Below are 18,269 nucleotides of genomic sequence, written 5' to 3'. Positions count from 1 at the left end.
ATCAGGAGAGTTTCGACCTGGAAAACCGAGACTTTGAAAAGAGGTTTTAAGAGGTAATAATAACCCTGACTGTTTGTTATTATTAACAAATAGTTGTATATTAGATCATGTTCATTATCATTGAGATACTAAAATCTAAATTTCTGAAGTGAAAAATTCTTGGGGTTGAGACGAGTTTCTATCTTTAACACAGTTTAGCCCTATGTTATAAGCAGGACTTTAGAGGTACAACCGGCAGCTAACTAGGGTGCTCTCCACCAATAACTTCCCCATGACAGTTGTCTTCCAAATAACAATATCCTGCTCTGTTTATGGCAGTAGACAAATATGGTATGCTCTTGTAATTGAGTTTCTTGGTGATCTAATCTTAATTTTTGTATAAGGTGGTAGAGTGTCGCAGAATTGTTTCGGTTGTTGGAATAGTTTATTGTCCATATTTTACATTAACATCTTTAATAGTGATCATTGAGGTTTATAAACTTCCAGCCATTGAATCTTCAAAGAGCCCTTGGAAACTGAAATCGTTTTGTATTAGACTTAAGTGTGTTTCTGAATTTAATATGATTAACTTGCATTCACTTTCATGCTAATAAAATATTTTATTTTCTGAACTCTCACTTATTATGTTTTAAGCTAAAAATTAGCATCACAATATTGCTTAAGTTTTACTTTAAATTAATAATGCTCTTTTTTAGCTTTTTTAAATAAAAAATATATTTAACAATGACATTTTTTTATTGTTATTTGTTTTTAGGAAACAAAGAAGGCAAGACAGTGTATCAAGTCTCCACAAAGCAATTATTGATAGCTAAATTACCACCAGTTATGATATTTCATTTAAAGAGGTTTCAAGTTCAGAGATTTGCATTTCGTAAGATCGTCCGCCATGTAGATTTTCCCCTTGTATTGGACATTTCTCCATACTGCTCTGTTAATACGGTAAGTACTCTTTTATGATTGTGGTTTATTAATATGACTGTTATTCTGTATGTGTACTTCTTTATGTAACATACTGGTGTTGTTTATAAAGAAATGGGGTGGACACTCAACCGGGGAACCGTGATTAAGCTGAGACTTTTAAGCACAGGGGGAAAAACTTTGAATAAGCCGGGAATCTCCCTGTAGAACCAGGGAAATCTTGAAACAATGTGTCTGCATCGTAGTAACTGATATATTATATATCTGAAAGCAAGAAATAATAACGTGTGGGTGATTATGGTGCTGAACTTTTTTAGAGTCTGAGGCCAGTTTAAAGACGGCTGACCGATCATCTCAGTTTTTTCTGTGAACGATTGCTCTTCAGCACAGATTGGTTGCCAGATTACGCAAGTTAAAACCAAGAAAGTGATCTTATGTTTAGATAACACGGTCACATCCAAACCTCTCCTGAACTTAATATTGACTGAATTCCCCACACATCAGTTTTCGTTTTCAACGGCATTGGTTGGACAACAACTGGTGAAACTACCACCATTACACCTATCAACTAATCATCTCAACGTGTTCCTAGCAGACGGTTGGTCGGACAATTCGAACTTTTCTAACCAAATTGTTCAACCTAACGTTATGTGATGAGCCTTTTGTGTATTTATTGTGTATTTGTGATGGTGTGATTCTTAAGGCAAACAAAATATTTAAGAGCCAGTAATTGATTATGTTAATTATTCTCTTATTTTGGGGGTAACTTTGGAAGGTATTGTTCAGTACCGGTGTCCAAGTTATAGATAGTAAATTAACCGCACTTCAGTAACTTATGTACCAGATTACTTTCATGTAACTTTAGCCAGGGCAGTCACAAAGGATGAAAACTTGGAAGAGCGTGGATTATGCTTGAATTTTTATAATGTCCATGGAACTTTTACATTCAAATCTGCAGAGATCTGCAATGCCATTAATTATCGGTTATTAAACAGTTACCAAAATTGCTAAAATGTGTTTTTGCTGTACTTTAAGTTTTTAACTTTTTTCTATGTTAATGTTTGTGCAATTTCTGCTTTGTGTATGAGATGTTAGTAGCTAAATTTTATTTACTTCCAAATTTTTGTCGTTGTGTAAATATTTCCTGTATAAAATATATTAACCCTTTTAACCCCGGCCATTAAATCAAGTGATGTGCCAGAAATCCCAAGCCATTTTCGGACAAAATGTAAGGGTTTTGTAAAAAATTCATAACTCATTTATTTTTTAAGATATTTAGGTAATTCTTTTTTGTTTTACTTCTTTATACATTTAGCTTACAGAAATATACAAATAAAATTATTATTTTGAAAGTAATTTTTTTTACATACATATGAATATATAAAAAATAAATAAAAATGAAAAAATTTCAAGTTTGATCATGGAAACCATATAGATAAAAAAATATTTGACACAAAAATACCCATTTACTTTATGATATATTTAATCCTTAATAAAAGGAAACAAAAATTATATGCCTACCTGATTTACAAGTGGAGTAACATCAATTTTTGTAAAGCCATGTAAATTTTTCTTTTTGCCATTTTTAGGCAAGGCAACGTAACAAGACATTTAAAATTCACTGTACTTAAAATAAACATAAAACCAAAGTTATTTCTGACAAAATAACTAAAACTGTTCATAATATAAATTTTAAAAAAGTTTTAAAACAATATTTACATCACTACAAAATGTAAATTTTCAAGATATCCATCACTCAAATCGTCGTCACTAATCACATCCACACCATTTGCAACTAGGTTACTAATTAGTGTATTTTCACTTACGGGAGACTTTGAACGATGTCTTTTACTCATTTTGAAATCAAACAAATAATAAACTAAACTTTAACTGCCGTACTTTACACTGCTTTAACCTAAAACTGTGAAGAACAGCTGATATACAGCTGTCTGCAACAAGCGTGAGCAGTCAGTCGAGACGAACTGCAATTGCTCAGTCACAGACTGACAAAATACGAAGTCAAACCATTACAAACTAATATATTTCGATGCAAAATATCTTTGTGCACAAGTCTGTGAAATTTCAAAGCATTTGGTGAATTAGGTGGCCAGTAAAGTAATAAAAAGTACACGTCCGCACTATACGGACGTCGGGAGTTGACGCCATTTTTACGACGTGCGTATAGTACGGACGTCGGGGTTAAAAGGGTTAAGTTTTTATTTTGCTTTTTTTTATCATGACTAAGGGTGGTTTGCAAAGTTTAAAACATTTAAATTTAAAATGTGTTTAATAAGTCGTACAAATTTATGCCCATATTTTTGCAGATTAAAAGCTCATATTATAATGTATCAAAATAAAGTAGAAGGTAGGGGATATAACTTTGTTCTTAAAATATAGCTGTTTTCTGAACCACTACAAATCTCTTTACATGAGAGTGGTACAGTATAGCGTCAATAATCCAAGCATAAATTCTTGCCATGGATTGTGCCACCTCCTCAAAAAGTGCTTGGCACTCAGGGGTTAATTTGTTTCCTTTTTATTATAATGGAGGTCTTGTTCTTTCTATTTGTAATATTATCATTGTTACATACAAATACTGAATTTCATGGATAATTTCTTTTAATTTTGATTGCCATGATATGAAATAATGTAAAGTGATAATTCTATAATAGCTATCAATTCATTTTTTATTTGCTCTATGTATAATTTACAATAGACTATTGTAAATTAGACTGTAACTATTTCTGATGTTTCAGGGTCCAATTTTGTACTCTCTTTATGCAGTCGTAGAACACATGGGTACTCTGCATGGGGGACATTATGTTGCCTACGTTAAGGTATGAGAAATACTGTTTTTTTTTAACTATTACTGTATTTTTAATTTGAAATTGTCTAATTTGAAGTAAAACAAAATCGTGTATGCAATAGAACTCTTATGCATTATGCGGAATTTCTAAATAATCTTTTTTATTCATATTGGATTTGCTTTAAAATTTTTTAAAGTTTGCCTGTCAATGTTTCAAATTAATTTCCAAATTATCAAAGCCACACTAATTTTTTAAAATTTTGCTTCCTGCCACACATTTGTAGGAATACTATAAACTCTATGGCTTAATCTTCTTAACAACCTAAATCGGGACTTCTTTGCATTTGTTTATCTTCAACATGTGTTTCATACAATATAGATAAAAAACAAAAATAATAGTTGATCCTGCCAAACAATGTGAAATATTCAATACTTATATTGTTAATTAACTTGACATGGTAGTAGTGTCGACTTTCAACACTTTCAGTTTAATATTCATTTAATGACATTGCTTTAACAAATATCACAATTTATTTTCAGTAACTTTCCAGGAAGTTGATAAAATTCTATTATCCTTTGATAGTAATAATCAGCAGGTTTTGATGCTATTTCTATGATTATAATAAAAAAGTTCAAAAACTTAATAAACCCATTGAAACGTTTAATAAACTCTTCCTTAGTAATAGCGAAGATCCTCCAGTCTTAAATCATATGGAAATCTCTGGCTACTGACCAATTTCTTTACTTCCAGTGTTTACAGAAATATTTGAACATGTTGTTTGTGGATAGACTGTGGAATTTCTTGAGGCAAATCGATCAACAGCAGTGTGGTTTCTGGCATGAAATTTATTACAATTGCAATGGATTTTATTCAGAAAATCTTAAATGCTAGAATGTACTTTAAAGAGAAACTTCAACTGATTCCTCCTTGAACTGGTTATACTGTACTTTTTCTGACGTACGAGGTCACTTCATTAAAAAGGCAAATTTGTATAAGCTAACGGCCATGACAGTTTACTGCCGGAGCTAGTTGACTGAAACCTAATGAGCCGTCAGTACATGGCGGATCATCGAACTGTGTATATGGTTTTTGTTATGTTAGTTTCTGTTGCCCTTATTTTTACTGTTCGGCAAAAATGTAAATTGACAAAATCACAGAGCAACAAATCAATATCATAATTTTGGTAAAGTGCTGTAAAAGTTATCAAGAAATTACTGAAGTGTTAACAGCTGTTTACAATGATAATCCTCTAAAGAAAAATATCTTAATTCAAGTGATTAAGTGTTTCAAAGATGGCCGATAAGACACCACAGATTATGATGACCTGTGTTGACGACAACATTGACCATGTGTGGTCCCTTGTTTTTACTGATCGTTGAAAAACTGTCCGAATGATGGCTGATGAACTGAATCTAGGAAAATTAACAGTGCACACTTTTTTAACCAAAGATTTGGGTTATTAAAAGATATGTACAGAATTGTAGCCAAGCTGCTGACCACAGATCAAAAGTTAAATTTATTACTGACAAAAAATACACATTAAAACTATGCTGGATTTCTCAGTAGAGTAATCACTGGTGGCGTAACGTGGATTACAGGTATGACATTGAACTGCAATTACAAAGCTAGGAGTGGAAAGCAAAAGATAAACCTCGATCCAAAAAAATCAAGAAAAAGCCAATCAACAATCAAAGTCATGCTCCTGATTGTTTTTGATGTTGAAGGTGTTGTTCATTATGAATTTCTTCCTGAAGGACGAACAGTATAAACATCGAGTTCTACTTCACGGTTCTGAAGCGTTTGAGAGATCGCGTGGATGGATCTTTCACCAATGCACATTCAGCATTGATTGTTTGCCAGTTTCTGGCAAAAAATTGAATCAACGTCTTCCTTATTTGCCATATCTCACCCTCCGCAACTTTTTCCTATTCCCAAAATGCAAAAATGAGATGAGGGGAGATTTGGATCACTGGGAAGATTTGGACACAATAAAGCAAGAAACAATGAGAAGACTAAACAGCCTAACTGCAGAAGACTTTCAAGGGTGCTCTCAACAGTGGAAAAGAAGATGGAATAAGTGAATAGCAACAGATGGAGAGTAGTTTGAATGAGACACAATCAATGTAGACTAAATTTTGTAATTTTGAATTTGTATATACAAGTAATTGTGACACTGCTTCTGATCTCTATGATCACGTAAATAATATTTTGTATATTATCTATTGCCATGTAGACATGGTAGTAACACAAAGGATTATTTGTGGACCTAAGTTAGGTATTTGATAGCGTCTTTCATAGTAATCGACCAAAGATATACTCTCTTCACATGAAATTCAGGGTTATGAAGCCCCCATAATCTAATATATAGAAATTATTCACAAGGAAGGAAAATCTTAACACTTATAAATTATCAATACCGTTAAATTAAAACCGTTCTCTTTAGAGTTTAATATTAGGATCATTACTCTCTCTTTGTTATTTAAAAGGTCTCCTCTTATTATTACATGGTCATACAACAGTTTATTTTTTATTTATTTACAAAAACATATAGCCTGTGGTATTTATATTTATAGCTCCACACAAATCACTTATATTGGTCTAAAATATTCAGTCAGACATAAATATTTCCTGAAATTGTTATTTTAACTATTTCGATTTTTGATATTTTCAATAACGTAAAATATAAGTTACAAATCAGTTTGCCAAATCAGGAAGTGTAAGTTGAGTAATTTTTGAAGCAGTTGTCCATTTTTACTGAGTTAGATCTTTCTTTGTTACAAAATCGTGATAGATTGAGTTTCACTTTTGTATTTCTTATGACTAAGCTGTGGTACATTTGTTTGCGGCCACGACTGTTTTTGCCATCGTGTATGGCAAGAGATTCTCAAGTATATTTTTTAGTTCTAGCGATATACATATTACAGTAAGAGTCCCGAAAACTCTGCATAATGTGGACTGGAGGGTAGCTGAGTTTGTGAAAATGCCGGGTTATTGGGAATGGGGGTAAAAAGAAAAATACAGTAATGTAATTGTATGTATTATTTGTTTGAGAATTTAAAAGTAAATAAATTCTCCAAACACCCTTAAACAAAGGAAAAGTACCTACTGAAGGCATAAAACTGTTTACAAAGAAAATTAAATGAAGAAACTGGCCACCTTTTTTTAAAAAAAATGCTTAGTGTCCTGTTATTTTCTGCACTGTACTATGTGTTTTGCTGCCTCATCACAAAGATTACGAAGGAACAGCAAGTCCATTACTGACACACCTGTTGATCAAAATACTAAAGAACGGTTTCGACAGCCGTCCCTCACTTTGATATTTTAGGAGCTTCTACGGTGGAGTCCTCAACGTCAGGGTGTGGCTAAGTTATCCGAACTGTTGAGTTATTGAGTGCGAGTTTTCAGAATCTTACTGTACATCTGGCTTTGCAGGTTTCCATTTTTAGTTTTGTGTAAACATTCTTGATTGGTAGTATAGGAAGTACTGATGTATGTATGTGGTTAGAATTAAACAATCTAAACTCAAGTGTATCTGTTTTTAGGTGCGATCACACAAAGAACAACAGCCCGGTTGTCCTCCCCCTGGAAAGTGGTATAATATCAGTGACTCACGAGTCAGGGACGTCGATGAGAGCACTGTTCTTAAAACACAAGCTTACCTACTCTTCTACGAACGGATTCTATAGCTTTAATCTATTTATTATTTGTACATTTTTAATCTTTTTGTATACATGTACCTTATTGTTTAGTGGATATATTTGTATTATAAACGAAGAGTCATTATAAATGATACCCCAGAAATGATAATTTTATTGGTTCTTTACGGCTAAGCCCTTTAAACATTAGTTGAAATATGTATTTTATGTTAAAAGACTTTGTTAGAAATTCCAAAACATTTTTGGGCAGATAAATTTATTGTTGCACTGTTTATTGTTTACATTATTTTATGGAATAATTTTTACCGGATTATTTTATTTTCAGGTACTGCTAAGAGTAGATTTGCAATATTTATTGTTTTGTACATATTTTTGCTCTTTTTAAGGTTTAATTTATTTTTTAATTTGCAATAATGAGGTCTCATGTGCTAATCATCAGAATTTAGTATGTAAGTAGTTTGTTAAAATTTATGAGTTAAGTTGTATTTTATTGAATTAATATTAAATTGGTATCTTTTACTTGTTTTGAAATTATTTGAGGTGGTAATTGGAAAATTCTACTGATATTTTGTTATTGGGTTGTTATGAGCTTGTTATGTTTGATTGTGCATGTCTCGCTCATCTGTTAGCATTTTAGTAATATAATAAGACTGATACCTCTAGACTACGAGTCAGTGTACAGTATGTTAGTGTAGTTCATGTCGTGACTCTTCCTTCTCTATTTGGTTTCTCGGTGACACGGTTTTATATTCGCCAAATTATAATAAACGTCTTGGCTTAAAACACTGTGGAATCTAGAGCCATCTAAAAATTCTCTAGACGTCATTACATTTGTGTGAAACTTTATTTTTATTTATAATGTTTTGTTACTGATTCAAATGAACGTTATATGCAAACATAAAATGCCAAAATAAAACAAATGCAATGTAACGAGAGATGATACAAAAGTTTTACAAAAAAGAGAATTTGTAACATGTTTCACGATCGTTGTACAAAATAAGTTAGTTTGGGAACATTAAATAGCCAAGCACTCATTACAAACCTGTTACTTGTAGGTTGAAGAAGTTCCTGAAAGAATTACTGATATTTATTTCCCCTATGAAAGTGTTGTTTCTTCATAGTTACAACCAAATAATCAGTTTCATTTTAGTTGTTTTCTAGTATCTACCATAATAAGCGAACTCAAGGATTATTTCATATATTAAAATAATTTCAGTTATTCAATAAATTATTATTTTGTAATTCTTATTGGAGTTTGTTACAATCATTTGTAAAATCCTTTTCCGATTGAATAAAATAAAGTAAATAAATAAATTGGTCATCGCTGGTGGGTATTAGTATAGAAGGGCAACTACATAACTATTACAGAATAAAATTACTTGTTTACTAAGGACTTTTGATTTAATTTAAAAACAAGCATTCATTTCTTCACAAGGAAGTCAGGTAAATGAAGCCTATTGAGATGCAGAGGCAGTATAATATTTGTGTTGCACTGTTCTATATGTTTAAATATCGCCTAATGGCAGCTGATACGAAATATTTTCACTGGTATGAGATTTATTTGTTTACATAGAAGGAACTGTCAGGATAAGTAAAGAATTTTTCCACAAGTCACCAACTTTTTTTATTGTGGTGGAAAAAGTAGATTATTGTTATCCCAGCTGCTTAATTATATTGTGTAATCATTTCGAATTGCTGCTGATGATCCATAGAAAGGAGATATTGCAGGAAAGAATAACAAGATTTGCTAGCAGTACTTGGAAATTGAACTGTGTCTTCTGTCATTCAGTAATGATTTGTTCAATTTCCGAGAGATTCGGATCCCAATGTTGAAAAACTTTTAATTGTTCCTGTATTTTTATTTTATTCATTTTCTTCTGTAAATCTAATTAATGTATTATTTAATCTTAAAACTACATCAATTATGAGAAAATAGGTAAACCATATTTAGTCATAGGCCAAAACCTTTTAGGTAGATTTTTTCACAAAATCAGCCTATTGCAATAGTCAACTTAAAGAAAAACTATATCATCAAACATGTCCAAAATCAACCCGCGTTCCAAATTTTGTGCGTGTGTGTGTGTGTAGTATGATGTATAACGTGGCTTTTATAATTGATAACTAACTGGCCCTAAAAAAGCACAAACAAGTTGAAATTCGGTGCAAAAACTTATATTATGAATATCTCAGCTAAGTTTGCTTGGTACGTCGTTTAATTTCCATACGGCAACCATTCAAACTGTAAAAATAAAAATTCACAGATTTGTTATTTATGATCCTATAGAAAAAAAGTGTTCTGAGGTGCTTATAACATATCTAAACTTTTTTTTAGTATCTTAAGCAATTTACGAGATATTAAGTACAAGTAGATAACACGAGAAAATACATATGATATTTCAATTGTCACAAAATCCACCTAATTCTTCCAACTGAGCTGGGAATACTATTTTGGCATGTTGACTAGGTTACCTAGTCTGTCTTCTGTAGCCCTTTACTGAAGTAATATTTTAATAAATTTATTTGTTTTGGAAAACAAGATGCTGTTCCTTACTGAGTGTAACTATGTGTGAGTCAGTTATTTTGAACCTAATAATTGTTTGTTGCCATCTTTGGTTTTGCCGAATACTGTACAATTGTTTCACTATTTATATTGCCAACCAACCTTTCTCATATTGTTGGAATGATCCTTAAAATTGATCCGGTTGAGTTGTACCATTAAGCAGGCTTTCGATTCAAAATCATGTATTTAGGTGGGTTTACACTTATAGCTGGTGAGCTATATATCTTTGCTATAGTTTAAAAGGTTTTCAGACTGTCTAGCTGTAGCAGATGTTCATTTTTAGTTCGCCTTGAGATGCTGAGAAATCAGTCCTTCTTACTGAAGCAGCTGCCGCAACATTCGTGCTAACTTCCAAAAGAAGGCAGATATTGGGTAAAACAATATCTCGATGAGTGGTACACTATATAATAGTGGTAGTGATTTGTTGAAGGACTTAAATGATGAAGATGCAGTGAAACATGCGTCTATGTGTTATGAGGTTCGTTGTGATGGAAGTGTTAAAAATTTCTTAAGAATTACCAGTTGTAGTGATTTCAAGTATTTACTTGGTGTAATAGGGCCAAAAATAGAAAAGAAAGAAACCACGTATGGATTAGCTATCCCAAGCACCCTGTTACTTTAAGATTTCTTGCTAGTGGTAATTCGTATAAAAGTTTAAGTTACCTCTTCAAAATGTCTACATCAACTATATCACTGTTCATACCAAGTGTATGTGATGCACTTATCGAGGTATTAAAAGGATAAATCAAGGTAAGATTTTACAAAGAATTCAATGTAAAGCATAAATGTAAATCTAGAACAAACCTTTCTTAAAATACAACTGTAAAAATTTGCAAATTAACACTTTTTACAAATTAAAACACATTTTAAAAGCTATCAATTATAAAAATTTGGGCCAAAAGTGTTAATGAAACAATCATTATTACAAGAGTTAGTTGTCTGTATAACCACTTTGATATGACATGTTGGTATGGGAGTTTAGAGCTGAGCATGGACTTTAATCTGACAGTTCTTTGAGCTCATAATTATACAACAGTTGGTTTATTTTGAATTTAACCTGTGCCATATTGACTTGTAACTTTAAATGTTGTAACTGATAAGCAACGATTTTGCCAAACACATTAAACTTATCATCTTTCTCCTTGTTCAAGGCATCTGACACTTTTTCATAACGCTATAGGCCATTTCAGCCATCTTTTCTTAATTTTTTTTGTTTGGTGGATATGATGGGCTTGTAGCAGGAGTTGTGGCTAGGATGAGATCAGATTCACCGCTTATTCTAGAAGCCTGTGGTACCTCTGGATCGTCTGTGTTATACACATCCTGTAAATAATATTATTCAGGATATGAAGTATACTACGTATAAGTCACTATTATTTAATAAGGCTAAACAAGGCCATTTATTTTCAGATTCCAACTTCTGAAGACGAATGGATGAAGATATCCTTGGCATATGAAAGTAAATGGAACTTCTCACATTTCTTAGGCAGTATGAATGGTAAACACATAACGTTCACTGGTATTGTTGTAATGGTAAAGTTTGGAATGAATTACATTTCCCGTGAAATAAAAAATTGCTAGACATCTCAATTGTATGTTGATGTACTTTATTCAAAACAAAACAAAATATTTTCACATTTTGCAAACAAACATAAATTGTAAAAATCGCATAAATACATAAAAGTAAGGTCAAAGGAACGTATTTTATAATTTTTTGTATATATATAAAAAGTATCACAGTCTTACTTGATTAGTTCCAGACTCATTCAATTTACTGGTTTCATTAATTTTTCTTGGTTTACAGTTGTCTTTCAAAAATGAAACCTGTGTTGTAAAAAGGCCATTTTGGATCGCAGTTTGCTCTAGAACTATTTTTACATTTCTTTGACTTCCGCTGGTATTGACCAATCAGGCAGCGTATTTTCTTCTAGACTTCATCTATGTCACTCCATGCATCTTGTTTCTTATTTTGTACTCTACATTAATTTGTGGTATCCCATAATATATGACGTTCTCTAAAAAGCTCTATCAGTTTTGATATTTTTCCTTTACTCCACTTGAATTCACTTAATAGATTCTCCATTTTTTCAAAAAATCACACAAAATGAAATAAAAGTGAAACAATAGGCGCCCTTGCAACACTGCACCAATGCTCAGACTAGAACTGGTGGAAATTAAATGGGGGGAGCTACATATAGCTCTGATGCAAATAAAAAGCACTTCTCGCCCAGCTATATAGCCAGGCTACAAGTTTTCTTTGATGTTTACAGACAACCAGCGGATAGCTCATTTCTGCTATACAGCTGGCACATTTGGTAAATTTTAATGAATTTGTAGCACGAATATATATAGCTCTCCAGCTATAAGTGTAAACCCGGCTTTTGCGAATGTAGGTTAAAGTGCTTTGTCTTTTGTGCAATAACATGCAGTAAATTGTTTTTAGGTGTTATGGATGAGAGTTAGAGAAGCCTATCACTTGAAGAGCTGGCAAAATTACATTTGTGTCTGCACAATTACTCGAGAACAAAGTGACCTATAGACTTAAAATTTCACATGTAGCTTCATTTCTGTATAAACAACATAGAGTGCAATGACGATGCGTGTTACTCCGTTGTATTCAGCTTAGCGTTACCAAACATTTTTACATTGGTCTTACGGACAACAAGGGGAATGAAAAAGTTACAGAATTGATGAGATCAACTAGGATTCTGTCGTTCATGTTGATGTTTCAGAAATAATTGACTGCGCGCCGTGTTAACTATAATATTTCAGTGTAAAAAATGTATACATCACATTTTTATAGTCCTCTACTTCAAACATTCTTTTTTATCAGGCATTTAATACACAAGCATTTACACACTTCTTTCCTATCACCAATATTATACTAAAAGGTAGGTATAGTTACAAACAATTTTAACTGGGCTGAACTTTACATCTGGACAATGTCTATACCGCGGGGCAGCTGCAAATTGTGGGGAAGAAAATTCAGAAATATAAATGTATACATACTAAAAAAGAAAGTAAAAAATAAAGTGTATTTCAACCAACGTTTTAAAACATAGCTGAATGTAGAGCCGAAGTGGCAGGCTCTAGTAGTATCGTTGCTAGAATTAAAATCTGCTGTTTTTAATGCTTGATATTAAGCTTTCTACTGGCTACTGTACATTATCATACAGTATATTACAATGATATAAAACTAAGAGAAAGATGAATGGGACTGAACTCAACATTCACATTGAATCAACCCTTCTCACTTTATGCGTAGAAAACTTGGTTGCTCCATCTTGCTTAGAGATCGTATCTAAATCATCGTAGTGCACCTGATGAGAATACCTCTTCGTTTAGATTCCACTATATTTAGTAGTCTAGGTGTCTCTGGTATTAAAACGATGTAAAAAGTTCATTTGAGCTTCTTATGAAATGATTTCCAGGAGTCAAGTCTGTGACGCTCAGATTCTAGACGCTGGACTAAGAGAAGATGAACTGGAGTTAAATTCAACATTCACATTTAATCATCCCTTCCCCACCATATATTTACACAATACATTGGTATGTAATAATAATGCATTATTGCACGACATAATGCATTATTATGTCGTGCCACTGGTAAAAATGAATCAACTTGACACACACAGATCAAATTTTTTTAATGGCATAGAGAAAGGTTGACATGTTCATTTGATGTGCGATCATCGAAATAATAACTTTACAAGTGTGATCGCCACACAGATTTAGCAAAATCCAAAAATCTGTTATCTGTACGATGATTGAATATGGATCTTGTCTGATGTTGCCAATATTCTCGGCCACCAATGCGATTCCGCCACTGTGCAGACTACAGTGATCATAATTATGAAGAAAACTGCTTTGATCATATTTTGTAACAATTCAGAACACATGCTTAGACAGAATGTTTAATTAGGAGTCAAAATCAGTTGTGCCAGAGTGCTGGTTATTTGTATATGTGTTTTTCATAGTTCATTATACCAATATATAGTAACGGGGATGATTAAGTAAGTATTTAATATCAATTTACGGAAATCACTATATTATAATCATAGTATTTTTTGTTCACCCTATGTATTTTGTTCTTATTCAATTCTTATTTAAGGTTTAACTGAATTGGATGTAAAATTGTATTTATTTATAACCAGGAATTGCTCATAGTTCGTCAATAAACAGTAGTCCATCTTTGAATTGTTATTTCGCATTGTTTATTATTTTAATGTATAAGACTGATTTTATTAAATATCACATGAACAGCAAGAGCAAGATTTATGCACACAATGGTAAAGTGCCATCTTATGTAGCTTTAGGGAAATTTAGTGATGTTTACCTATGAGGATTGTGTGGCAAAACATTTATGAAGTAATGCCAGTTCTGTTTGGCAATTTGTAGATAGCGATACCATGCTAAATCTTTTGCTTATTCCATTTCAATGACCTCATTTGACATATCAGTGCAATCATGGATGTTTAGTTAACAAACAGACATCAGTTGATAATTGTAATACTAGTGTCATGGCTCCCACATGGGTGGGGCTGGGTGGACCTCAGGGCCCGGGTGAGGGGCGGCCCGGGTCCGGCCATGAGACACTTAAAAAAATAGTTAATTGAAACATATAATTAAATTCAAATTACAAATATAGCCTCTTTCAAATAAAAATACCTTCAAGATTAAAATACCCTAGATTCTACTCTACTGTAATTATTTAAAGCTTAAAACAACCCAAATATTAACATATATCGGTTTTAGTTAGTAAAAACCTGTTGTCAGTGGTTTGTGTGTATAGAGGCAAGGCGCAATATTGAGACTGCTGCCCCACTCCCTCCCCCTGCAGACCATAGTCAATTATCTTCCTTGTTCTAATAATAGACACATCTTCATTATTATTTAAATAAAAATGGTGTGTTATAAATTAAACTCATCATTGGACTTGTAAAATATTTATAATTATACCCTATATTTTCAGTTTGAATTATATTATAATTTTATTGTTAAAAAATAACCATGCAATTATACTTTAGCACACAACCGCTAAAATGGGAGGCCCATCCCTGGTATTGAGACAAGGGCCTGTCGTCTTATGTGGGGACCATGACTAGTGTCATCTCAAAAACAATCTCAAATCTTCTATACTCATGCGAAGTTTAAACAATATGTCTCGGGCTTAAGTACATTAAACAACAGTTTATTTACCACAAACCAGGCTTGCAGTGATATATCTCGTACTATACTGTGTTTTTAGGAACGTTTCAGGTGGCAACCGATTTAAATTTGATGGCTATTACATTTTAGACAGGGTGGGATGGAAATCAATTTGTCCTCTATAAGCACACAATCTAGTTTTTCATGAAATTTGGTAAATTTGATGGCTATTACATTTTAGACAGGGTGGGATGGAAATCAATTTGTCCTCTATAAGCACACAATCTAGTTTTTCATGAAATTTGGTAAATTTGATGGCTATTACATTTTAGACAGGGTGGGATGGAAATCAATTTGTCCTCTATAAGCACACAATCTAGTTTTTCTGAAATTTGTAAATTTATTATGAATTTGGCTATAATTTTAGACAGGGTGGGATGGAAATCAATTTGTCCTCTATAAGCACACAATTATCTAATTTTCATGAAATTTGGTAAATTTGATTTGGCTATTACATTTTAGACAGGGTGGGATGGAAATCAATTTTGTCCTCTATAAGCACACAATCTAGTTCATGGAAATTTGGTTAATTTGATGGCTATTACATTTTAGACAGGGTGGGATGGAAATCAATTTGTCCTCTATAAGCACACAATCTAGTTTTTTCATGAAAATGGTTTTGAAATGCTCTATTACATTTTAGACAGGGTGGGATGGAAATCAATATGTCCTGGCCTGTCGATTTGCACATCATATAAGCACACAATCTAGTTTTTCATGAAATTTGGTATGGGCTATGGCTATTACTATTTTTACATTTTAGACAGGGTGGGATGGAAATCAATTTGTCCCATCTATAATAGACACAATCTAGTTTTTCATGAGAATTTGGTAAATTTGATGGCTATTACATTTTAGACAGGGTGGGATGGAAATCAATTTGTCCTCTATAAGCACACAATCTAGTTTTTCATGAAATTTGGTAAATTTGATGGCTATTACATTTTAGACAGGGTGGGATGGAAATCAATTTGTCCTCTATAAGCACACAATCTAGTTTTTCATGAAATTTGGTAAATTTGATGGCTATTACATTTTAGAAAGGGTGGGATGGGAAATCAATTTGTCTCTATAAGCACACAATCTAGTTTTTCATGAAATTTGGTAAATTTGATGGCTATTACATTTTAGACAGGGTGGGATGGAAATCAATTTGTCCTCTATAAGCACACAATCTAGTTTTTCATGAAATTTGGTAAATTTGATGGCTATTACATTTTAGACAGGGTGGGATGGAAATCAATTTGTCCTCTATAAGCACACAATCTAGTTTTTCATGAAATTTGGTAAATTTGATGGCTATTACATTTTAGACAGGTGGGATGGAAATCAATTTGTCCTCTATAAGCACACAATCTAGTTTTTTCATGAAATTTGGTAAATTTGATGGGCACATTATTACATTTTAGACAGGGTGGGATGGAAATCAATTTGTCCTCTATAAGCACACAATCTAGTTTTTCATGAAATTTTAATAATATGGAAATTTGATGGCTATTACATTTGGTAGACAGGGTGGGATGGAAATCAATTTGTCCTCTATAAGCACACAATCTAGTTTTTTCATGAAATTTGGTAAATTTGATGGCTATTACATTTTAGACAGGGTGGGATGGAAATCAATTTTGTCCTCTATAAGCACACAATCTAGTTTTTCATGAAATTTGGTAAATTTGATGGCTATTACATTTTTAGACAGGGTGGGATGGAAATCAATTTGTCCTCTATAAGCACACAATCTAGTTTTTCATGAAATTTGGTAAATTTGATGGCTATTACATTTTAGACAGGGTGGGATGGAAATCAATTTGTCCTCTATAAGCACACAATCTAGTTTTTCATGAAATTTGGTAAATTTGATGGCTATTACATTTTAGACAGGGTGGGATGGAAATCAATTTGTCCTCTATAAGCACACAATCTAGTTTTTCATGAAATTTGGTAAATTTGATGGCTATTACATTTTAGACAGGGTGGGATGGAAATCAATTTGTCCTCTATAAGCACACAATCTAGTTTTTCATGAAATTTGGTAAATTTGATGGCTATTACATTTTAGACAGGGTGGGATGGAAATCAATTTGTCCTCTATAAGCACACAATCTAGTTTTTCATGAAATTTGGTAAATTTGATGGCTATTACATTTTAGACAGGGTGGGATGGAAATCAATTTGTCCTCTATAAGCACACAATCTAGTTTTTCATGAAATTTGGTAAATTTGATGGCTATTACATTTTAGACAGGGTGGGATGGAAATCAATTTGTCCTCTATAAGCACACAATCTAGTTTTTCATGAAATTTGGTAAATTTGATGGCTATTACATTTTAGACAGGGTGGGATGGAAATCAATTTGTCCTCTATAAGCACACAATCTAGTTTTTCATGAAATTTGGTAAATTTCCTCTAAGAAAGAAATCAATCATCAGCCATGGTGGGTGCAAAAATAGGGAGTTATCAAAAGGGTTAAAATATCAATTAATAATGTTTTTCTCGCTTGACATGCTTAAAACTAACTAAGAGATAAAACCACTAAAAGTCACCACTTTCAATCAAAAAGTTGGTCTTTATAGGGTTGGCTGAATTTGATTTAACGTTTATTTTCATGTATAATAATAGGTTCTAAGTGTATCAAGATAAAAGTTTTAATAAGAGAACAAAGATGTTTTAACTTTTTTGATAACCTTCCAATTCAAAATCTACCAAAACTATGGCAGCTGACGACTGATTTTTGTTTTCTTCCGGAAAATTACTCTCAATTTTGATTTTATGAACCACTAGGTTGTGTGCTTGTACAATGCAAATTGGCTGTTGGCTCCTGGGCTGTATTGTTTTATTTCCCAATTAGTTTTTTTGAATATAAGAGAATAACTTTATCACAAGGATGATACCTCTCATATAAGAGATTGCTAATACAAAGCCTGAAACAATCCCTTGTAATACATAAGCAATCTCTTGTAATTAGGGGTCATTAATTTGACGCATATAAGCCCACTTAAATAGTTTCATTCTATGGCAGGAACAAAATAAACTTTGTTTTTATACAAGTAAAATTTCGCATTGTCCTTCAACACGGAAAGGAAATTTTACCATAAGGTTTCAGAAATAAAAAGAAAATG

General features: G+C 32.4%; 1 protein-coding gene across 1 annotated transcript in view; it reads left to right on the top strand.

The window, feature by feature from the left end:
- The window catches only part of LOC124363047 (ubiquitin carboxyl-terminal hydrolase 45-like), a 51,406-nt gene extending 42,777 nt beyond the window's left edge, over positions 1-8,629 (top strand). The window contains exons 12-14 of the mRNA XM_046818112.1: positions 755-939; positions 3,675-3,755; positions 7,268-8,629. Coding sequence (XP_046674068.1) covers positions 755-939; positions 3,675-3,755; positions 7,268-7,411 — 410 coding nt within the window. The 3' untranslated portion in view covers positions 7,412-8,629. The remainder of the gene's footprint in view (positions 1-754; positions 940-3,674; positions 3,756-7,267) is intronic.
- Positions 8,630-18,269: the final 9,640 nt, after the last annotated feature.

The sequence above is a fragment of the Homalodisca vitripennis genome, chromosome 5 (genome assembly GCF_021130785.1).
Source record: "Homalodisca vitripennis isolate AUS2020 chromosome 5, UT_GWSS_2.1, whole genome shotgun sequence".
Classification (NCBI taxonomy): domain Eukaryota; kingdom Metazoa; phylum Arthropoda; class Insecta; order Hemiptera; family Cicadellidae; genus Homalodisca; species Homalodisca vitripennis.
The sequence above is the reverse complement of the archived record's forward strand: the minus strand, read 5'-3'. Positions and strand labels throughout refer to the sequence as shown.